Source organism: Epinephelus lanceolatus, chromosome 7, assembly GCF_041903045.1.
Source record: "Epinephelus lanceolatus isolate andai-2023 chromosome 7, ASM4190304v1, whole genome shotgun sequence".
Classification (NCBI taxonomy): Eukaryota; Metazoa; Chordata; class Actinopteri; order Perciformes; family Serranidae; genus Epinephelus; species Epinephelus lanceolatus.
In genome coordinates, this window is record NC_135740.1 from 27,294,878 (window position 1) to 27,319,694 (window position 24,817).

At 41.8% G+C, this 24,817-nt stretch overlaps 1 protein-coding gene across 1 annotated transcript; it reads left to right on the forward strand.

Moving 5' to 3' along the window:
- On the forward strand, nucleotides 1–24,817 carry f8 (coagulation factor VIII, procoagulant component). The gene is made up of 27 exons (XM_033641654.2): nucleotides 1–245; nucleotides 660–760; nucleotides 1,053–1,175; nucleotides 4,035–4,247; nucleotides 6,251–6,433; nucleotides 6,587–6,690; nucleotides 8,617–8,737; nucleotides 8,856–9,135; nucleotides 9,227–9,392; nucleotides 9,551–9,638; nucleotides 10,093–10,310; nucleotides 10,485–10,629; nucleotides 10,797–11,006; nucleotides 12,190–13,097; nucleotides 14,621–14,763; nucleotides 15,102–15,267; nucleotides 15,360–15,596; nucleotides 15,752–15,971; nucleotides 16,074–16,256; nucleotides 16,765–16,881; nucleotides 17,825–17,896; nucleotides 18,099–18,184; nucleotides 18,768–18,923; nucleotides 19,053–19,197; nucleotides 19,299–19,456; nucleotides 22,617–22,799; nucleotides 23,132–24,817. The coding sequence occupies exons 1-27, from the start codon at nucleotides 58–60 to the stop codon at nucleotides 23,285–23,287; spliced, it is 5,070 nt and encodes a 1,689-aa protein (XP_033497545.2). The 5' UTR covers nucleotides 1–57; the 3' UTR covers nucleotides 23,288–24,817.

Below are 24,817 nucleotides of genomic sequence, written 5' to 3' on the forward strand. Positions count from 1 at the left end.
AAGTCTCAGCCCGCAGAAGGAGCAGCATATCCTGGACAGAGTGTGACCCGGGACACGATGGAGCTGACCGCCATGAGAGCCGCGATACTTGTGCTGCTGCTGCCGCCGCCGCTGCTGCTCTGCTTCCCGGCCGGGCAGCAGCCACAACAGTCCGCCGCTGCTGTCAGAGAGTATTATGTAGCTGCTGTGGAAATCGGCTGGGACTACGTCCACCTGGATGATGATGACCCAGCGTCCGAGCAAAGGTGAATATATCTTTGTTTGATTTGAGCAACCCACTCATGTGGCATTTAGACGGCATGGACTGTTTTTGTTTAATTATTTTTCTGTCTTTTTTATATTTATGTATATATATTTTTCAAATTAGTTCATTTTTATTTATTATTTTTATTTCCTTTTGCTGGTCTGGCTCTCTCTTTGTGGGTTTGTGGGTGGTTGGGGTTGATTTCTGTCCTTGTTGGCTCTATGTTTGTTCATGCTTTGTGTATCTTATTGAATTATCAATAAAAATACCTTGTTTGATAAAAGAAAAGAAAAATTTACAACTATCTAAGATGGTTAGGATTGATTTCAGAGGGGTTTTAAGTGTTTCCGGCTGTTTTCTAATTATTTGATTGGTTGATTTGTTTTAAAGTCTGTATTTTATTCATTTATTTTAGGAGAAGATCCAAAGATATTCCTCAAAAATACATCAAAGCTGTTTACAGGGAGTACACAGACTCCACATACACTACTCCCAAGAAACGGCCGCCATGGACAGGTAGGTCTCCTCTTTTTATTCTCTATTTTCTCAAATATTTAACACGGTTTGTGTCATTTTATCACATTTGTATTAATGGTAAATATTATTACCGTCCAATCCAATAAATATTTTTGCAAACAAATATGGCACTTAAAGTAGTTTTACAGTCAAGAGAGTGATTTAAAGATGATGCTATGGCCAAATCTTGTGTTTGCATGACTTTCTAACACACATAAAGTGTAATATTTTCCAAGCATGTATCCTCAGATTAATGGATCATCTGTATATGTGTCATGTCCTCTGGTTGCAGGTATTCAGGGTCCTGTGATCGTAGCCCGGGCTGGTGACAGGGTGGTGGTCCATTTCAAAAACCTTGCCTCTCAATCCTACAGTATCAGCCCTGTGGGGATCACCTACTGGAAACAGTCTGAAGGTAGAGCGCTGAATGGAAGGAGCTGCTGTCATCCTTTTTTTACTGTTTCTCATCCACACACTGAACATTAGTCAGCAGCACGATGTTCTTCTTGTTCATTTTTTGAATCAGCATTTTGACTCATAATCACTCTTTAATGTGAAGTCTATGTTACAGTGTAGATGAGTCAATGGCAAAAAGCTTACTAGTCCAATCCTATTTTAGCAGCTTTAAAGGGAAATCCGATTCTCATCTTCTTAATCACATGTTTTTTTTATAGAAGTCTGAATAATTTTGGGAGCCACAGAAGAGAAAGTCAGTTATGGAAAATACATTGAATTACTACTGACCAGAGTCATGCCAGGAGCAGTGTGGGAGTAATCATTTAAAGCAGTGGTTCCCAACTGGTGAGTCGCGGGTCCATTCTCAATGGACCACAAGTGATTCGCTAACGTGACAAAAATTTGTAAAGAAGAAAAGAGCTTTTATTTTCAAGTGCCATTTCCTGCTGTAGAGTGAGCGACGAACAGACAGCTACTTAACAGAGACAGCAAACTACCTTGACGACATGTTCAAATGCAAGTATGACGCTGAATATATTAAACTGTGTGGACCTTGAACTAATGACTAAGGAGAAATCTGGGCCCTGTGGCTGGATCAAACTGGAACCACTGATTTAAAGGAATATGCCACCCACAAAATGATCATTTGCGTATCAGTTATATATGCAGTTATCAGTTATCACTCTGTGTTCTGTTAAATTCTCAGGAAAACTTAGTTTTTCTTGCATACCTTCACGATGAATGAAGAATCCAAAAACTGAGAAAGTTCTTGTAACTTGAAGTCATAGGGGTCCATGGTGAACAACAGCAAAACTATATCAAAACATTCCTCTACAAACTCTCATAACTGTATACATACCTTGTTTTTGCATCCTAAAATCCACTGTTTTCAATCTAGACACGTGCAAATGTGAGAGTGAAGCTTCCTAAAGCACCTGTTTTTTAGGGTGCAACAGCTGCCCCCTGAGATAAACTAAGCTCAACTGTTGGAAGGGAGCAAAGCGCAACACGTCAGATGATGAGGAACAACCAGTCACACCTGGCAGACGTCTTTTTTCTTTCCTCTGTAAATATTTGTATATGATAAATATAGATGAAAACTTGATCATATTAGTGTGGGGCTGCTCAGAGCTTTACATCTGTCCCATGGCAACACCTTAGGCGGGATATGCTCTTCCAAAACAATGCCTGGAAGAAGATCAGCTCCGAACTCAGGGTTTCTGGGAAGTGGGCGATACAGTGCTGGTTATTGTTGCTCAGCAACTTCAGACAAAACTTTGCATTTACCAAGCGATTAAAGACACAGCATGTGTCCTGACCCTAATCCAAGCCTCATTTATCCAGTTGTATGCTCAGTACTCTCCAAACACATGCCTTACTATGTAAAACACTTCCACATATGAGTAGCATACCAGGGTAAGTGCATGACTGAGCAGAGTTTGAACCCATGCACTTGTTCAGGCGTGCTACTTGTCCATCCATCAGACTGTATAAGCAGAGTATTTTATATAGTAAGGTTTTAGTGAAAATGCATATGTTTGGGAAGTTCTGAGCACACACATGGATAAATGAGAGTTGGATTATACTGCACAAGCTGTGTGACAGTTATTTAAGTCATGTTTTGATTTGACTGAAACTGATGCCAGTATCAGAAATGCCTCTGATACTCCCTAAAATGCTGTATTGGGTGTTGGTCTGTGTACTGATCAGATACCATGTAATTTATTATTAAACATTAAAGTAGTCTCACACCTACATAAAACATTTTCTGAAAATCAGTTATTCTTTATTGCTCTAAAGCAGCTACTGTTTTAGAGCAGCAAAGAAGAATTGATTTCTGATTAATTGTGCAACATTAGCTGTTAGCAAACTGTCCACCATTTGGTAATACTTTACACTGGAAAGTCCCGCCAATTTAAGGTTTAACCAGAGCCATGCCATACAACATCGATAGTAATCATTTCACATCCATACAGGGTTCATAGTAATCTTGTAGCAACCAGTAAATCAATATGTTTGCAGTTTTCTTTGGAGGCATGCAAGAAAAACAAAGTTTTCTTCAGTTTAAGCCAACACGGGGTCAGTATTTGATACACAAATGGTCATTTGGGGGTGAAATTTTGGTGACAGGATAAAAAACCAAAGTCTCCTCCTCATTCTTTAGAAATTACAGTGAGCAACAGTTATCATTATCTTGTGTGTGCAGCATCTGTGCAGCATGTTAGAGCGAAAACGGTCAAACTTACAGTGTGATAACCAATTGTCAGTTCCTCTGAATTACAATGCCCAACTGCAGAGGAAATGTCCCTAATCTGAGGGGCTTTTGAAGGATAATACCCTTCACAGAAGGTGTTGGCATATGCCCTAATGCTGCTGTAGATCCAAAGCATTCAGTTCCTGTTAACGGCTCACGTCTTCCTGCCACAGGGTAGATTCCTATAATAGAGTTTATTATAATCTGAAAATCTGCACCTGTCACGTCCAGGAATGAGGCGTCATGAAGCAGGTCTAATCGCACCAACGATTAAGGGTGAAGGAAAAGGTCGCTGCCTTAGGGTGTGTGCACATATCTGATGTAAGTCCTTATTGCACATTAACATGAGTCGGTGTGTCACCTGGGTATGTTCTTACAGAAGTGTACATTTATTCCGGACAGTTTGGTTTCTATAGTTAAAGTTCCCCAGAAATAATTCTCGCAACACTTAGTCAGTAAAGATAAGACAAAATGACGTGCATTCTTGTGACACCAGTTTTCCTATTCTGACTGACCTCCACTGCTGAATGAATACAGAGGAGTCACACTGAGTCTTCTCTCCAGGAGCCGGGTATGATGACTCCACAACAGGCCAGGAAAAGGAGGATGATGCAGTCTCTCCTGGAGGATACTATGAGTATGTGTGGGACATCAGCCCTAAAGACGGGCCCACCACCAGTGACCCCGAGTGTCTCACTTACTCCTACTCGTCCCAGGTGGACACGGTGCGAGACGTGAACTCAGGACTCATCGGCGCCCTGCTCATCTGCAAAGCAAGTGAGTGTGTAGGAGGACAGAGAGCACATACACAGACGCAGCATCTAATATACATTATTAAGGAACAGAAAATGGAGTTTTGTGTTTGAGTTTATCTTCATTAAGCCAAATTTTCCACCGGCTAAGTGACGCAAGACGATATTACAAAAAGAAGAGGTGATAAATAACAGAAAAGCCTGGCCCTTAGCTGAAAATAGGCTTTAGCTGTAGCCTAATAGCATAGCTGTTCACTCAACTTTAAACTAGCCAAATTAACATGATGCTAAAATTATGCATGGTTGTGTTGTTTACAGTGTTGGGTGGGTTACTTTGAAGGGTAATAGGTTGCAGATTGCTGGTTACCCTGTTAAAAATGTCCTACGTGATGTAACTATTTTAATTACTTTATTACAGTAATGCAACTTTTTACATTTTTTTTTAACTCCTATTTTACTTTTCTAAAAAAATGTCTTAAACTAGGCAATAAAATTTGAAAAGTCCTAAAAACATAAATATAAACCAGGCAGTGTAAACCTCACAAAAGTACTCAACGCTGATCACTGTCAAACTTTTATTAAAAGTTCGTAAATATAATGAAGAATACAGGATGCTGTATTCTACATATAAGCTGATATATATCCAGATGTAACTCCTTTGTAATCACCAACTTTCTGATAAGTAACTGTAATTTAATGAACTTATTGACTGACCTGTAGCTGGTTACAGTTACATTTATATTTTAATTCAATAGCATAACGCTATCTAACTAGTTACTCCACAACATTTGTTGTCCAGTATCGTAAATACCATAATTCTGGTTTGCTAAATTGATCTCTTCAAACAAAGTTTAACTCTAATAAATAAAAGAAATGACTGCTTACAAAATAGCTCTGACTTTAAAAAATATTTGTGAACCAGTACAGCCATGCTAACAGCCTTTGAGGCTTAGAACCCAATTAGGTACTTAGATGCTAAATACTAACTTCAGCCAGGGGCGGACTGGCCATCTGGAAGTTCTGGAGAATCAATGGCCGGTACTCTAGGACGGCCGGCGGCCAGCGGCCGCCACGCAGTCATCACCTTTTTTTTTGTTTTGTTTTTATTTTTGTTTTTTCTCCCTGATAATCTACTGTTCCACGTCCAGTCCACTAGCTGGCAGCCTTTAAATTGGATGCCAGCTGGCCCATAGATATCTGTGAGCCGGCCAGCCGCCAATCAAATTGAAGAAAAAGGAAGCGCATACCGTATGCGCACCGGTTGTTGTGGGCTGGGCCGAGCCAAAGTCCAGGGCTGTTTTTTAGTTCCAGTCCGCCCCTGACTTCAGCATGCTAACAATGACCCTTCTAATGTACTAACCAGGTATGTTTACCATCTCAGTTTAGCTTGTTAGCATGACGTGACAGCATTTGCTAGTTAGAAATAAACAAAGACAAATAATTAACAGTTGTTGAGACATTTCACTCAAAAACACTAACGTGAACCTGATGGTGGCACTGTGGGAAAAGTCAGAAGATGGGCACCGTGGATATCGTGGATGGGTACCAAATTCCATGGCAGTCGATCCATTAGCCTTTGACATATTTCAATCTGGACCAATTGGTGGATGTCACTAGTATGGCTACAAAAACACTTAATAGAGACACTCATAGGGTTTCACTCTATAGAAATTTACTAGAAAAAAGAATATACTGTATATCTTTCATTCTGAAAGAATTTAAGTTTTACTGTTTTGAGTCTTGTTTTAATCTTGTGTTGTCTCATGTGGGCCAATTGTTGTTTTATTTGTATGGAAGAAGAAAACAATGGTATGGTTATTTTAAACCTTTTCTGAAATTTTTTTTCAGGACAATTACTTTCGTGATATATACTGTTACTGTGATATAAACTATTAAGATTTTGGCCATATCACCCACCCATATATACAAGTCAATATACGGATTTACTTGCTGCTTGTTAGACCTCACAGTAGAGATGCGGGCGTATTATCACATGTTGCATCACATATATTCTGTGTGTTTGCCAAGGTGCCTTTACAGAGGACGGCCAGAGGAGAAATCCAGCGTTCGTCCTGCTGTTTGCGGTGTTCGATGAGACCAAGAGCTGGTATGGAGAGGTCGGAGAGCGGAAGAGCAGAGAGAAGTTCAAGAGGAGCGTCAGCAGGAAGGAATACCACACCATCAATGGATATATCAACTCTACGTTACCTGGTAATGAAGCAGACTGGCTGCAGCTTGTTCCATGGAGTTGTGTTGTAATGTTAAGTGTTGCTAACACTGCGCTCAGTGTATCAGTGGCTGCGCTGTTTGTGGTCCGCACAGGAATTTTGGCCTCATTTTCTCTCCGTCTGTCTCTCTGTTTAGGTTTGACAATGTGTCAGGGCCGTAATCAAGTGTCCTGGCATCTGATTGGGATGGGCACGGCTCCAGAAATTCACTCCATTCAGTTTCAGGATCACACTCTGGAGGTAATTCAAGTTTCCGCATAAAAGACTGTCAGAGCAGATAGATTTAAAGGTATATAGAGATATTTTTTAAACGTTTAAATTAAATATTTAAGTGGGTAATCAATAGAAATTTGAAAAATGAAATAATAGACTGTTTGTTGTCTGGCTTGTTTGTCAAACTCTTTCAAGTACAGAGATTATCTTTCAAGTATAAAATGAACAAATGCTACCTCAGGATGTTTTTTTATTGACAGTGAATTCAATTGCAAAATAATTTAAAAGGATTTCTCATCCCTACTTTTCATATTTTGATGCTTGGGCAGAAGCCCCCCAGAGTTATTATACTGATGCTGTGGGCAGGCTTTTGCATTGTAATTTGATGCAGGGGGGTTGGCATTGAGTCACATGAGTCGACTCAGGTGACTACAAAGAGGTCAGCAGTTAGGGAACAAAACTACTTGGTGAGGGTTAGGAAGAGATCATGATTGACATGACTCACATGACAAAAAAACTCAACATTGACTTTTAGGGTGCTTTCATACCTGCCCTGTTTGGTTCGGTTCAATCAAACTCAAGTTCGCTTGCCCCTAAGTGAGGTTCGTTTGGGCAGGTGTGAACACAGCAATCACACCAAAACAACCGGACCGAGACCTTCTTGAAGAGGTGGTCTCGGTCCGGTTGCAAACGAATTCTGGTGCAGTTCATTTGTGGTGAGAACGTGTTCCGACCTGGATCTGAACCAACTGCAGTCACATGACACATTGTTTGGGTTAAACATGAGCATGTTACAGTCCTGGAGGATTATTAATGTGCACCTCCTCCTGTACTGCCTTAATATGCACATTCAGCACATCCAATGCATCAAAACATTGTTTTCTAGTTGGAGCCGCGCCTCGTTTTCAAACTGTATGGTTTGACTAAAATGAACAATGACAGCAATGTAGTCCACGATGAGCAGCGCTAAAATCAACCTGTGTAGTTGTCCCTCCATTGTGACATTAGAAAGTGTCACATTTATCTTGCAAGTGTACTCTTCTTCAACGCTTTGTTTACTTCCTGGATTTTTCCCGCATGGAAATTCTGACCAATCAAGAGCAGCTTTCCTGTGCAAGGCATTTTATCTGGTCCGCTTGTAAATGCTGCTGTGAGAACACAAACCAACTCTAGGTAATTATGCAACTTTATAACAAAACCAGTCCCTGATTCAGACCAAAGCAAGACAGTTCTAGGTCTGAAAGCACCCTTAAGGCCCGAACATACTCGGGCGGAATGTACGCTGAACGGACTCCGCGGAGGTCCGCGCGGACTCAAAGCAGACGTCCGCAAGCCCTGCGCGCGCAAAGCTCAGATTTTACAACCGCACAGACTCCGCTCCGCGCACCAGTGACTGCTCGGCATGTATTTTTCACATCACAGGGATTTTTCACGGACATTTTACAGGAAACTACAACGCGGAAGTGCGCTCGACTGTGGAAGCCCGAATGACTGCAGACGTTCCTCGCAGAGTCTGTTCTGCGTACGTTCCGCCCGAGTATGTTCGGGCCTTAAGTTTCACACAGGACACAAACATCGTTCTCCTGGGTCTAAGTCCTGTACTTGTTGGGCTCATTGACCTTGGCTCCCGCCCACCGTAAGCTGCCTTTCGCGCCTTTTATATGATGTCAGTTGCTGTAATTGTCTAACAATGACGCGGATAGGTTTATGTTACAGTTGGTTCAAAGTCCCATGCATCTTCCAGGTGTCCCCAGTGTCACTATAATGATGCCAGGGATGCTGCCAATTGCTGTATTTCAACACCTTGCGAGTGAGACTAGGCTAAGCCAGGAGGTGATTAGCCTATCTTAGCATAAAGAAAGGAAACAGGGGGAAACAGCTAGCTTGCCTCCAAAATAAACCTCCCAGCACCTCTAAAGCTCACTCATTAACACTTGTGTTGTTATTGTTTAGGTGTTGAATCATCGTAAAGTCACTGTGGAGGTGACCCCCATGACATTCATCACTGCAGAAATGAGACCTTCCGCTATAGGTCGCTTCCTTATGAGCTGTCAGATACATGCTCACCGCCACGGTAAGAAACTCCAGATAAACCTCCCAGACGAAAGACAATCTGTTGCACTAATTAAATTAGCTTCACCTCTATTTAAATGATAACTCTTGTTGTCATTGTGCCCTACTGCTCTTTACAGATGGTATGAGCGCTTTTTTCACAGTGGAGGACTGCCCTGAGCCCGTCACTCTGCCAGGACCCGACCTGCGTAACGTCAAGCACACAGTTAGCGAGGACAGCAGTGAAGACTACAGCTACGAAGATGACGATAATTTGTTTAACACCATAAGCTTTTACCCTAAGAGACCACAAGTGCAGGCAAGATCCATTGGGGGACAGCCACGTAGAACCTGGCAGCATTACATCGCTGTTGAAGAGGTCATCTGGAACTATGCCCATCATCTCAAACCCACAGACAGGTAGGAGAGATGGAGGAGAGGAAGGAGGAGGAGTAACGCAAAGTGAAAGTCAACTTGAATTGATTGCGTCTTTCCTCTTTTGACACATCAGTGAGTTGCAGTCGGGATATCTGCCTGCAGCTCCCCATCACCTGGGCTACAAGTATAAAAAGGTGAGGTATGTGGAGTACACAGACGCATCTTTCACTCAGAGGAAGAGCTCTGACAAGACACTGCTGGGTCCGCTCCTGAAAGGAAAAGTCAACGATCAAATCCATGTAAGTAAGGACAGAAAGTATGCGACTTGGCCTTTTGTGCATGATCAAATTTGAGCTAAAACAAAATAACAATCAATCATGGAAAAACAGAGGCAAACTTGTGTAGCTTTTCATATGGCTTTCTGTTGATCTCGTATTGGTTTAAATTGTGTCTCCAGATCACTCTGAGAAACATGGCCAGTCGACCTTTCAACATCTACCCAAATGGCCTCACCAGGATCTATCCACTGCACAGATCTGCAAATGGTAAGCTTTGATAAAAGGATGAAGGAGCTCACTCAAGTGATGCTATGGACATGTGAAAGTTTTCCATCCACTCCTTATTGACAACAACTGGTTCAACCGGGCTTGATCCAAAACTGTTTGTCCTAGGGGATGCTGAAGTTGACCAAATAACATTGGGTTTAAGTGTAAATTAGTCAGGTAGTCCACTATTGTTGTTGTTTCTAGTGAATGCAGGTGCAAGCTTGCAGATATCCTCAAAACAGTTAATCCAGACCCAGCCCATACCTTGTGTTCCGCATACAGTACATTATGAATGTGGCTTAATTCCCTATCATTGACCCTATTGCAGACCTTTGAGTAATTCGTCGGTATAATGTTTTCAGTGTATTATTTTTGTCATGTGATGTGATTCTGTTGCTGCAATCCCTCAATTTTCCAGCATTAAAGTTTCACCTAATATCATCTAATTAAACAGCTGCAGAGACGGACTTGCGCTCCCTGGAAGTGCCCCCTAACGGGACGTTTACCTACGTTTGGAGGCTAACAATAGATGATGGACCCTTGGAAGGAGACCCCCAGTGTCTGACCCAGCTGTATCAGAGCACCGTCTCCCCAGAGAGGGACTTGGCTTCTGGGCTGGTGGGCACCCTGCTCATCTGCAAGCACGACACCATGGACACCAGAGGACATCTGGTGAGAAGAATATCTCTATAATAATAAATATGCTCGACATAACACTGCTTTTTACAGGTTACTCACCAAAAAGATCTTATTTGAATGAAATCCTTTCAAAATGCAAAAAAAGTTGCTGCACTAATGTAATATAATACCCTGTGTCTCTTTTACTGAACCTTCTGTTGCATGCAGCTGGTCCCAGATAAAGAGTGGAGCTTGATATTTGCCGTGTTTGATGAGAACAGAAGTTGGTACTTCAACGAAAACATGCAGCAGTCCACCCTGACCTCCTTTAACGCCACCGACCCTGAATTCTACAACTCTAATGTCATTTACAGTAAGTCCACCTTAGAGTTACATCTGTGTAACCACTTCTTCTAAAATATAATAATCTATAGTAATCATCACTTTTGAGCACAGTGAAATACAAGTGTTACTGTATTTCTTTTTGTTGTTATTTGTATTGCATTCGATTGTTGTTGATTTTTTTCCCTTTACCTGCAGGTATAAACGGCACCATGTTCGCTGGGCGTCAGTTTGTGGCGTTTCAAACTGACGTCACTCTCTGGCATGTGGCCAATGTGGGCACCCAGAGTGACTTCCTCTCTGTTTACTTCACTGGAAACCTCTTTAAGTACCAAGGCCTCTACCAGTCCGTTCTCACCCTTTTCCCCATGACTGGCATAACCGTTCCCATGGAAACCGACCTGATGGGTAAGACAGAAGTCTTATTTGTTGAATAGCGTTGGTGGTTGAAGTCTAATTTGAAGCAATTGATTAATTTATTATTTTGAGAATTATTATGCTAAAAGGCCTCAGGCTATAGGTAAGTCACTCATGTGCTGTCAGTACTATAATCTACTGCTGACAAGGCGACACATGTCTTTGGAAAAGGGCAAGAAAGAACTCATCTTTCTATATTTGTGTGGCTAAACAGCACTTGATAGCATGTGCTAGCTTCCCCTTTTTAAAGCACTCCCAAGTCAGACAGGAATAGCCAAATAGATAATTTGGCATAACTATTCTGGCAAAAGTTTAATCAGTGTAGACGCAGCGCGGAAAAAATTTAACAACATAATCAGTTCACATGATAAGTTTGTGAAGTACAATTACAACTGTCACCTGTTGATTTATATATATAGATCCAAGGGGACATTTGGATCATATTTGAGAGCTGTTTAAATGTGTAATTTGTGGTAGATTTTATTTTGTTGAACAGAATCTTAATCTCACTCTGAGTTACTGTTGTTTGTTGTTTACAAACTAAAGAAATGAGAGATCATTTTTGTGTAGTTTTTACTGAATATTTGAAGGTAACCTGTAAAAGTATATAACTAATTTTGTTGCAATTCTATTTTCTTGGATTAATAATGAATTTTATTTTTTTTTTAGTAATTTGTCATATCGTCAAGAATATCGTTATCGCAAAAAATATCTTCAAATATTGTGATGTTATTTTAGGGCTGTATCACCCACCACTAGCGGGAACACAGTCACAGAAGTGCCCCCCACATTAACCCCGTTAGCTCTGTCAGCACTGTTGCCGTTGTCAGCACTGTTCACACTGTTAGCACTGTTAGCTTCTGCTTCGACTCAGCCCCCTCCATGTTAAGAGCCGTGTGCAGGCAACACCGGCTCAGACTCTGAATCATAGATAAGATAAAAACTTTCCCCAGCGTCTTTTCTACTGAAACATAAGCATAATCAGAATAATTTATAGGCCACTATAACCAAATAAAGATACAGTCAGAAGTGGTAGTAGAGACACACTAATAATAGATCTGCTTTTCCGAAGCACTGACATGGTGCTCCTGAGAAAATAGTGGAATATCCTGACTTATCAATGCATCAGCATACCTCTTAAATCACTGTAATTCTTACCTATGTCTTCTCTCAGGTGAGTGGGAGATCGGTGCCTACGACGGCAGCCTCAAGAGCCGAGGGATGAGCATCCGTTACAGCGTCCTTCACAGCAACGATGGAGACATAGTTGACCGTGACGGGATTGAAGAAGATATCTCTGACTACATTGATAATTTAAATCTACCGAGGAGCAGAAGAACTGGAAATCGCACAGTGTTGGTTCGAATGTGTAAGAAACCCCGCGCTGATAACAATGCTCTGTCAGTAAATGCTTCCAGTCAAAATGTCACTGATGATAAAGCTGTGGGGACTGGAGCTGAAGGACAGTCCGAATGTGAGCTGAGGAAAGTGATGGTAGGAGAAGGAGAAAACCCCAACATGGTGTCTGAGGGAGGAATCCCACAGGATGTCTTGGAGGAAATAGCGAGAGATGATGAGTGGACGGTTTCTCAGAATGGGACGGTTTCTCAGAATGGGACTGAACTTAAAGGAGAGAGAAGTGGCAGACAGAGAAGACAGGTAGAGGGCAACTGGACGGACACAGACATAACTTCTGGAGAAGATGGAGGAACTAGTGTAGACATTGAAGAAGAGGCTGTGGAAAAAAAGTCTGACGCTGGTGCAGAAGTATTATTTGAGGACAGAGGTGGAGTGTCAAGTGTGGATAATGTGACAAAGGGAGAGCTTGAAGAGAGCAACGAGATCTTACTGAGCAGCAATTGTCAGCTGAGCGAGGAGATCTCAAGTGTAGAGCAGAGCAGCTCAGAAGAGATGGATCAAAACTTAGTACCACAAAACCCCGTTCAGCCTGAACTTGAGCAAATTACAGAAGATCTGTTGGATCTGGACTACAACAAAACTGCCGAGAACAACAACAACAACACATCAAGGATTGACCTGTCCCTTGAGTACCTTGAGTATGATGACTACGGAGGCCAAGAGGTACTATTGTGTGTGTGTGTGTGTGTGTGTGTGTGTGTGCGCATTTATTAAAGGGTAATTCTTATATTTTTCAATCTGGACGCCAATGTTTTTGTGTCTGAAGCCCTTTTTCACAGAGGTTGCGCTATAGTGCCGCTACCAAGTCCCTTCTTTATGTTGCCTTTGCATTTCCGTCCGCTCCAGTGTGTGTTTTCAGACAGCATGCTGGAATTGCAGAAGCAAAATTGGCGCAACAGGCGTGACATGTAACACAACAGCGTGGGCCTCTAGTGTGACGTGTAAACGATGCAGCGGCAGCGCTTTCTAAACATTAACAATGACATTATATGGCCATAACAATCATTTACCATCCCTGTCACATGCCAGCTGATCTCTTCCTCTGTTCAGAGGGTAAGGAGATCCCACACCTCATTGTTTTCACAATTTGTGGATATTTTCAGCCACTGTTCTTCTTGAGTTAGCTGCTAACTGCTATCAGCTACTTTTTAAACTCCCATGGTGGGTCGAATGCATTAGACTTGTTAAAATATCACACCTGTCCCATCCAAAATCTGGTCCTGCCGACTGTCCCTTTTATACATAACTTGTTTTTGTGCTATTACTACCTAACAGCATCAAATTCCTGTCTTGAAGAGTATGTGTTAAAGGGGCTAAAGTGACTAATAAAGGCACTCCAGTTTTGGCAAAACAGGCGGAAATGTAACCACTCGGGGCATGTTGCCCATCAATTTACATCCATTAAAAGTGCTTTGCCCCTGACAAGCCCAGATTATTATTGTAAGTATCTGACAACATTATGATAAACATCAAATAAGATCCTTTTTGTCTGACCAGAAACAGCCCTGAAATCTTCATAGGCAATTTTGCAAGACTCCATTCAATTTAACAGTAATTTGGTGTGTATAGAACCAGCATATTTTCACATCTAACTGGGGGAAGTAAGGGGTAATTTCAACCAAAACTAGAGTTGGTGATTGTTGGAAAAGTGAGAAGATGAACCAGGGCAGTTTGTGTGAGTATTAATTTGTTTCTATCAACTTTGAATGCAGTGTGTTTTATGAGGATTAAATTACTTTACTTAGTTTACTTGACTGGAGTTTGGTGAAATTGGCGATACTTATTTGGGGCCTTGGATTTGGTTTAGGTTTCTGGTTAAACGAAAAGGTCTAACTCTGTAGAGATGTTTCCCATAATGTTGTCAGACACTTACAATAACACTTGGAGCCTATCAGTGACAGAAAAAACACTTTTAGTGGACGTACATTGACTATGTAAACATGCCCAGAGTGGTTGCATTGCAGCCGATTTCGCTGCCTCCAGCTGCAGCCTTCTCGCTTAATACTGAACCAGTTTCTATAAATGTTGTTCCCTTTAGTCACATGGACACAATGATAAGAAAATGAGGTCCAGGTTGAAAAACATCGAAGTCACTCTTTAAGTGCATACAATTCATTATGTTGGATACTGACTCACAAATCGAAACATCTCCCCTCACCTGCGGCAAATGCTACATTTCATTATAGGTGAACAACACATCAAATATGTTTGGCACGAATTACATGGACCTGCGCTCTGCAGGGACCAAATATCGCCACTACTACATAGCTGCAGAGGAGATCACCTGGGACTACGGCATCAGAAAACCACATCAGCTCATCAAACCCAGGTAGGAATAAGGATTCTTCCAGGTTCCTGAGCAAACTGTACACATTCTGCCATGGTGATAGAGAAGCAAACTGTCTTTTTTTTAATCCAAAAGTTTTATTATCTGGTGTGTAGGAAGCATTGCATCCTCACAAGGCCCTACTTAGCTTGGTTGTTGTCTGAACCTGGTAATGCTTTGGATGATTGGTTCTTTGGTAGCAATATCCACAAATTTGAGAAACTGTCAAAGAAAAACTAAATGTTTCACAGTTACAACAGATGGATTACTTTAAAGGGTCAATAGACAAGTTTTTGCTTTAACTTTAAAAGCAGCTGTATTAATTCAACTCCTCTCTTTAGAGAGATGCGTCGAGGGATGAGGAAGTTCCTGCCAGAGTATAAGAAGGTGGTGTTTCGAGCCTACAGCGATAAAGACTTCCTAATTCCTGTAGGCAGAGGAGAGCCACAGGAACACCTGGGTATCATGGGACCTTTCATCAAAGCTGAGATTAATGATCTCGTCGCTGTGAGTGATGCTGTCCCTCAATTTGGAAAAAAAAACCTTAACTCTTTAATGGTGCTTGGTGACTTATCTTTTCCCTTCATGTCTTATTCAAGGTGGTCTTTAAGAACAAGGCGTCCAGGCCTTACTCCTTTCATCTTCAGGGAGTCTATGATCTCAGTCAGGGGGCCAGCATGGGCCAGGCACATTCCTCTGCTCCACTTGGGGTACCAGGAGAGCCTGTGGCTCCTGGGGAGGCGCGGACCTATAACTGGAAGATAACCAAGAAACAAGGACCCACTGACTCTGAATTTGACTGTAAGACTGGGGCTTATTACTCCACTGTGGACAAGGTGTGTAAACATCTTCGGCTTTAGCTTCTTCCCACTTTATCCTCCATGGAAATACAACATGTTCTGTATGTCCAGCTTATCCCAAATGAATGCTAAAATCTTAAATTATAGTTATATGAGAAGGAGAAAATAAGCATTTCTGTTCTATGTTCTAGGAGAGGGACCTTCATTCAGGTCTGATTGGTCCAATGGCGATCTGTAAGCCCGGCACCCTCCGTAAGACACTGCGAGAGGTCCAGGAGTTCGCCCTTCTCTTCCACACCTTTGATGAAACTAAAAGCTGGTATCTGGAGGAGAACCTGCAGCGGCACTGTGCTCCACCCTGTCAGGCCAACACTGAGGACCCCTGGTACCACATCAGCAATAAGTTTGCAGGTGGAGAAAATAAGTTTGATCGTTGGTATCATGTTGTAATTAGTGCACTGTATTCTCAAACTTAAAATAAATCACATAAGTAATGCTGGCTTTTTTTCTTAGCAATAAACGGTTACGTGGCGGAGACACTTCCTGGTCTGCTGATCGCCCAGCACCAGCTCGTCAGGTGGCACCTGCTGAATGTAGGAAGTGACGGAGAGTACCATTCTGTACATTTCCACGGTTTGCCTTTCACTGTTCACACTGAGAAGGAACATCGTATGGGGGTCTACAACCTCTTCCCTGGTAAACACACACACACACACACACACACACACACACACACACACAGTTTTGACTGCATGTTGAGTGCAGGAGGCTCATCTCGCTGCACTGCATGGGGAACTTTTCACAGAAAGAGCAGCTCACATCCATCATAAGAGCAAATTTTCTGAAGATGATGAGATGGATGACGTGTGACCATGTGTGGCAGAATCCATTCTGTTTGTGTAATCCACATTTAAAAAGAAAAAAAGGAGGTTGTTCATCACAGCTTGTGGTGCTGAGTAATGTTTCTGTGTTGTGTAGAGTTCACCGCACGAAACACAGACGTGGTGGAGAGTTTCCAAATGACCTCAGGTCCTCTCGTAATATTTGTTCCATGCAAACTGGGCTTAAGACACATTTTTTATTTGTACAATAACCAAGCTTTTGTCTTTTTCTTAACTCTGTTTTGAATAATTATCTCACTTGAACTCTGAAAACCTTGTTCTTGACTTTTGTTTCATGTGTTGCATTGCTCTGTGTAACCCAGGAGTGTTCGGCACGGTGGAGATGAGACCCCCTACAGTCGGCACGTGGCTGGTGGAGTGCACTATAGGAGAATACCAGCTGGCCGGAATGAGGGCTAAACTACTGGTCTATGACCGAGGTAGGTACACGCTGTGAAAATATTTAGATATTGTTAGCATTTCTTTTATATAATATGACATATAATCTAATAGTTACTGTTGCTTTTTGCTGTGCTGCTGGTTATTTCAATAAGGATCCCATTGATTTTGGTGTTCCCCTGCCTTTTTAGTTTAAGTTTTTTGCTTTAACTTATCACTGTAAAGTAAATGCTGAGTGGGTACAGAATAATGACCCTATAAGCCTTGCTTTCACTGTGCAATTCTGTCTGCCATCTGGTACGATGTCCTGGAAAATGAAGGCTTGGTTTATAGAATAAGGGTAGTGCATCAACCATTGCACAACTGAAACATGAAGAGGATAGTGTTTCTGTTTTCCCTTGTAGTTACTATCCCCAGTAGTGGAAATGGCGGGCTGTGGAACAACTGTGATGTAACTGTGTGAGCTGTAGTAGTTGTTCTGCTCTGAGGAAAGCTGAAAGCAATCTGGATGTCTTTTCAACAGCGCCGCCAGTAATAATAACCCTTGGACACACTGGGGGAAATGGTTAAACGTTTCACCCTTCCTACATCACGGTTCAGTTGGAGTTGTTCTGGAAACACCAGTAGCTTTCATCACGTACAGTTGTATTAAATAAGGAACCTCCTGTCACTGCACTTTGAAGCGTTCATCACGTTGTGTGTGTTATGTCAGAGGCTTCAGGGGAAGTATTTTGTGATTGTGTCATTTATGGGGCTTTCTAATTAATGAGGACTTCCCATATTGCAAGGCCAAATATCTGAGGTAAATCTGTGGAGCCACACGAGTCATCATTTCCAGAGATGTCACAGCAGACAGTGTATAGCTCTGTGCTGTCCACGTGTATGAAGTGCACAGGAAGGGGCTTTATTTTGAAGAGATAGCCATGTACACCTGGAATTTCAACATGCTTCTCTGAGCTTGAATTTTCTCTCACCGACATGCAGAATGTGTCACGCCTCTGGGAATGAAATCGGGAAGGATCGAGGACTCCCAGATCACAGCATCAGATCATATAAGTAAGAATGTTTTTCATTTAACAGGACAAACACACCCAGAAGAGCCTATGCACTTCTAGAAAGAGGAAATGCTTATCACAAATACCCAGTGCACTGAAAATGAAAACGGCTTGGGGCTGCCTGACAGTTATATTAAATCTGAAAGCCTGGAAATGACGCACACTGAGGTGGTTTATAACGGTGTTTACACATGTGTGTCCAGATACCTGGGAGCCGAGGCTGGCCAGGCTGGAGCAGTCTGGTTATATCAATGCCTGGATAGGCAGAGATAAGACGTCATGGCTACAGGTGAGATATACAGCCTTTCTCCTGTTAACCTTTGCACAGGATGTACTGTTACTATTATAATTATAGCTATCATTATTTTGTGTCCAATCAGCAGAAGCCCAATAATACAATATTATCGCGATACATTATAACGATACAATATTATTGAGATTTTAAATATTTTGCGATAATATATTAAGCTTTACATTGCAATTCATTACCTGTTTTCAACTGTAAATTATGTCCCCAAAGGAAAATAATATTGTCAACATCTGTTTTATCTAACAAGACAAAGTTTTAAAGATACATTTTTTTACTTTAGTCATTTTTCTTGCAGCAAAATGAATCTAGTGGACTGAAAAAGCATTTGATTTTATTGTTCTAGTACGCTACCAAAAGTTTAATTTGTTATATTAAAAAAACATATGTGGCGTCCATGTATTGATACAATATTGCCACACAAAATATCAGGATACTATGCTTTATCGATTATTTCCCCCACCTGTACTGCCCAGAGACCTGAGCTGAATATTCTCTTTGTACTGTCTGTGTGTAAAAGAGAAATAGAGCCAGGTGAAATGTAATGACATGTGTGTGTTATTAGGTCGACCTTCTGAGGCCCACCCTGCTGCACGGTGTGCAGACGCAGGGAGTCAGATCAAAGCTGAGGGACAACTACATCACAATCTTTAAGGTCTCCTACAGCCTGGACCAGGAGACTTGGACCACCTACAGAGGAAACAGAACCAGGCAGAATGATGTATGTCCTCTGATGTGGCACACACACACTGTGTATCTGTTACAGATAGGGTCACCATGTGACAGCACTGACTGATTGATTCTTCAGGTAATGAGTGTGAGCTGAACTGTTTGTGTGGCTCTGTTTCAGGTACTTTACGGCAACATGGACAGCTCCAAAGTGAAAAACAACGCTTTCTCTCCACCATTTGTGGCTCGCTACATCAGGATTCACCCTGAAAACTTTGTGCAGAGGCCTGCTCTCCGTCTGGAGCTGCTGGGCTGCGACCTCAACAGTGAGTTGCAACAACAGCAGCAGACATTATCGCTGAGTTAATTTTTACTATATGTAAGCGCTGAGAGTGACTCTGGTGTGTGTGTGTTTGTATGTGTCCAGGCTGCTCTCTCCCTCTCGGGCTCTCGAAGGGGCAGAGGAGGTACATTCCCGACGGCAACTTCAGCGCCTCCTCATTTTATTACTCTCTGCTGCGTAGCTGGAGCCCCAGCCTTGCTCGGCTCCATCAGGAAGGCGGCGCCAACGCCTGGAGGCCAAAGGTGAGCAAAAATACACAAATTCTGTCACTTAAAAAGATACTTCACCCTCAATATGACAATTTGTGAGTAATTAGGGGAAATACACTCAATCGTTTTCTTGCCAAGAGTCAGATGAGAAGATCAATACCACTCTTACATCTGTCTGATAAATATGAAGCTACAACCAGGAGACAGTTAGCTTAGCTTAGCCTGAAGACTGACAACAGGGGGAAACAGCTAGCCCGGCTCACTGATTGAAAGTCTGCATCCATGATGGGTAGGGTCAAAGGTGAGCCCTGTGGCACCTGTAACCACACCCAGCACTGATGTCAGATTTTACAGACACACCCTGAAGTGCACATCTACATCACTGCACCATGATGAGATGCGAACAACTGGAGGGCAGCAGAGACAGGATTTCTTTAGCTGGTGATCACTTGATATTTAAGCTCTGGATTCTAAACATTGAATTAAGGTTTTTTTGTCTTAAACACTGTTTTTTAGATGAAAAATAGAGCAATGCATTGAAAAAGGGAGTTCTTCTCGTTATGCATAGTCTGACTTTTTACCCTTTCACCCTTCTCTCTCTATCCTGTTATCATTTTGTAGCGTAGTTCCTCCTCTCTTCCTCCTCCTCAGCTTATCGCTCTCACACATTGCGGCACTGAACTGCAGAGGTGTGATTTGCCCCTCTGTCAGACTGTTGAGCTGTTATGAAAGGTCACATGTCAGACAGTAGCACTTGTGATCAGTGGACAAGGTCAACCAATGTGGGCCAACTGTTTTCTGGATATAGTGTCCTGAGAGGGCTGCAGTACCCTAAACTGATGGGCGACAGTAGCTTTAACAGGAGCTGCAGCCGGCGTGAAGTTTCTTCATTGTTCTCAGCATCAGTCTAAACAGGAAAACTTCAAATGTGTTCCAGGAAACAGAATCAGACAGGAGGGCCTTGATTTGCTTTTCCGTGTTAATAACAGTGTTAGGTGTTTATAAGGTTTTAAAATTGACTTTCCCTGTTGCCAAGCAACCCTTTCCATGTCAGTTAAAGGGGACCTATTGTGTTCATTTTCAGGTTTCTACTAGAACACGTTCACATACTTTAATGGTCAAAAACAGCCTGAGGTTTCTACTCACAGTGATCACTTGTACGAATGTTAACATCATTATTTGAAACTTCGGCCAAGTTTAATATGAAAATCCAATATTGTAACATTGTATGACAAAACCCACCTCGCCACCAACGTTATTGGACATCAAAATTAGGTTGAATTTAGGTTGTGATGTATGATGACTAAAATTCAATGTCAGGACAATGTCTAAGAGCCCTGACATACCAAGCTGATGGTCAGCCACCGGTCAGTGTTTGACTATCAGCGAGCGTCTGTCGTCCTAGTTTTTGTGATGTGTCCCACGCTGTTGGCCCTCGTCTGCCCTTGTCAACTTTTCTTTAACCGATTCAGCGTGGTAAATAGGGGTCGCAGATTGCAGAGACCGTTGGTGAATGAAATCATGAGAAGAGAAACAGAAGTGAGGAAAGTAAACAAACAGCTAAACTCAACAAACTTGTTACCTAAGATACAATTGTCTTCATTAGTCATTGAGCTCTTTAGCAGAAACGTTTTGTGATGGTTTGTGTTATTGTTCACTGCTGCATGGTAAATATGCTTTGTTCTTTCAACATTAGATTTGGTTGTTAGTGTGCTAAGTGGCTAACTAGCATCTTGAATCCATCCTGTCGGAGTGTTATTACCTCTCACTCAAGCGCATAACGTTCATGCTAGTTGCCTGTTGGCTGTAGTCTTTGTAGTGCACTCAAATGCATCCTTTTGGCTGAGACACAGGTGATGCAACAGTCGGCCTTGGTCTTCACCTTGGATTTATAGAGACCTGGATACAGCATTGAAGTTTATGTAGTAGCCAAACAGTGGAATTACAACTTCTTAGTCTATCACGTAATGCCCTGCTGCCCAAAAGACTTTTTGCGATTGGCTTACATGGCAAAAGAAACATCTGTAAATCAGTGGAATCATTTTTTTGGGCATCAAAATTACTTGTTTTACTATAGGGATTTGATCCATTCTGTCGGATAATAATTAGAAAGTCTAAAAGAGACGGTGTTCCAGTTTCTCTTTTTGAATGAGGATTATAGACTACTGCCATCTGCTGGTGTGGAGAGTTTTTTCCTCTCACGCAGGCACAGAAGGTACATGCTGGTTGGCCGTCCACTGCAGTCTTTGCAGAGTGTCCAAGTCCAACTTTTTGGCTGAGACACAGGTAACATGAAGTGATGCAACAGTTGGCTTTCATCACCGCTAGTTCTTTGATGTCATTTTGGTGTGTCTGGGCCTTAATGCCAGCTTCAACTTGATACAGACACTGACGACAGATAACGCTGATATTTTGTCAGTTTAAGTTGTGTTGTTAAGTATCCAAGATCCAGTGTCTATTAAACATCTCATGCCAACTTCATTCTGACAGAAAATAAAGCCGTCAACTCAGTTTTGATTCCAACCACAATTTAACATCTATCCAATCTAACAGTCTTTCGGACGTTGTATTGTCTTTCAGTACCAGCTGGGAAAACATTCAAAAGCCCATTAGGTCCCCTTTAAAACCCAAAGCTTTTATCCAGTGGTAGTTAAAAGAATTAAATCCCCACAGTTCCTCTGGGTTGTTCTGTGTGCAGCCACATCATGCCAGTGGAAAAACAGATGCACTGCCAGAAACACTTTCCTTCTTTATAAGTTTCCTAATTGTCTTAGATCGATGTGGGAGAGGAAGCAGAGTGGTGTTCCCTTCATCTGTGTTTGCTTTTCTTCTGCTTTGTCTCCTTCTACTTCATACAGAAGCTGGTATCTATGTCTTTCCATTTCAGAAATGTTCCTTTTTATTTGATGGATTACACTCCTGACTTCAGTGTTTCCAGTCATATTCATATCATAATCCCATCCTTGTGCACACGATATCATGTAGTTCTAATATGGAGACAACAGAAAAAAGAAATCAACATTTTATTTTTGCCTCACAGGATTTAAGTCTGTTGTAAAGAACAGTACCTAAACTAGAGAGATAGAACACAAATAATGTGATTAAAAGGAAAATGATTTATTATGATTTGCTCTCTTGTTAACATTTTCCTTTCTGAGATCTAAAAATGTTTCTCCGTCTCGTTTCACTCCAGAACAACAACCCTCACGAGTGGCTGCAGGTTGATTTTGGCAAAGTGAAGCGCATCACAGGGGTCGTAACCCAAGGAGCACGATCAATGTTGACCCAAATGATGGTGACAGAGTTCTCGGTCACCGTCAGTCATGATGAACACTCCTGGAGCAGTGTGTTGGATGAAAGCTCCCAAAGAGAAAAGGTACACACCCCAGTTTACCAGTAAGAGCAAAGCAGTCTCAGTGATGCCGCTAACATGATGCAGGTTCCTGCCTGACCACAGTCCCATAAAAGTGCAGTGACTAACGAGATCTTTACTCATGTTGCTACTCCTTCACTTGATCATTAATGCAGGAGGTCTACCTCAGAGTTTCCCTCACTGTAGCACAGATAGATGAGTCACTCTGTATTGTGGAGTTGACGACACACCAAAGGAATCCACTTAAAATGTGTTTCTATTATTTTCGTAGCACATTGTCTTCAGCCTTAGTACTTTAATGTATCTCTTGTTTCTTTATTTCTCTCCTCCTTCAGATCTTCACAGGAAACAGCGACTCAGACGAAGAAGCTCTCAATGTTTTTGAGCCTCCTCTGTTCGGGCGCTACTTCCGCATCCACCCGCGGGGTTGGGTCAATGACATCGCGCTGCGTCTGGAGGTCCTGGGCTGTGACACACAACAGGGGCTCTGATGCCGCCTGGCAAACCCACCAATACCACGCAGCAACATTTTAGTAGCCTAATTTACATTTTGGAGTTTGACAATTGATGCAGAATGTTTATTTGTTATGCAGAGCACCTCTTAAGTTATATACTCCATGTAGCTGGTTGTGTAAGAGAAGCTATTTCCTCTGTGGTCACAACTTTGTTTACAGTTATACCTTTTTCACAACATGCTATTTGGTTATTTCGTCATGTCATGTTAAGGAGGATATCAGAAAAAATGTATTGTAAGATGACAGTTTAAACAGAGCCACAGTGTTGAAAACAAAGCTGAGCTACGCAGTATTTGCTTTGAAGGAGTACTTCATACCACAAATTACCATTTGTATATAAATTACTCACCCTGTGTTTCATCAAGTTCATGAAGAAAACTCTTCTCACATGCCCCCATGGTGAACAAAACATCCAACAATGGAGGAAATTCCTGATGAATTGAAGTCATAGGGGTTTCACAATAGCAAAACTATATCAAAAACGTGTATACAAACTCACACAACTTGTGTTCAGTCGTATGCTCAGTACTTGCCAACGAGACAGCCCTTTCCAGTGGGAACCTGGACTAAAAGCTTCACTTATCTAAGCTCTCTTCAAAGCCAGACTCCTTTTGGAAAAACAGTAATTTTACCTTACTGAGCACAGGAGCTGCTGGTCTACCACTGCCTCGATTAGTTAGTTTGTTTGTGTTATTGTGTGACTTCGGTGAATCCGAATTAATCTTTAAAACGCCTAAGTCACACAAACAAACTAACAGACCCAACAGTTGTAGACCAGCAGCTTCTGTGCTCAATGAGGTTAAATTGCTGTTTTTTTTCAATGGAGTCTGGCTTTGAAGAGAGCACCGATAAATTTCACTTTTCGTTCAGTTTCTCGAGCAGACAGCCAGAAAGGGCTGTCTGTTTTGGAAGTGCTGAGCAGACAACTTGATAAATAAGACTTAGATTATACTGCACAAGTTGTGCAACAGTTCTTAAACAGATGTTTCTGTGTGGAATTTGCATGTTCTCCCCGTGTCAGTGTGGGTTTTCTCCAGATACTCCGGCTTCTTCCCACAGTCCAAAGACATGCAGGTTAATTGGTGACTAAATTGCCCGTAGGTGTGAATGTGAGTGTGAATGTTTGTCTGTCTCTATGTGTCAGCCCTGTGATAGTCTGGTGACCTGTCCAGGGTGTAACAGGATACGCAGTTACAGAACATGAATGAATGTTTAGCTATAGTTTTGCTGTTATTGAACATGAGCCCCTATGACTTCAAATCATCAAGAATTTTCTTCACAAATTAAGCTCTACACAGGATGAGTGACTGATAAATAAATGATCATTCAGGTGGTGAAGTATTTCTTTAACTGCAGAGCAAACCTTTTGAATGTAAGCATGTGTATTTATTTCAGTTGGATGTATAAAGTTTGAATGGTTGATGTATATTGTTGGAATATAGTTTGTATTTATGTATTTTTCTGCTTTACTAGAGTTTATATATAAACAATAAATCTCAAAGGGTT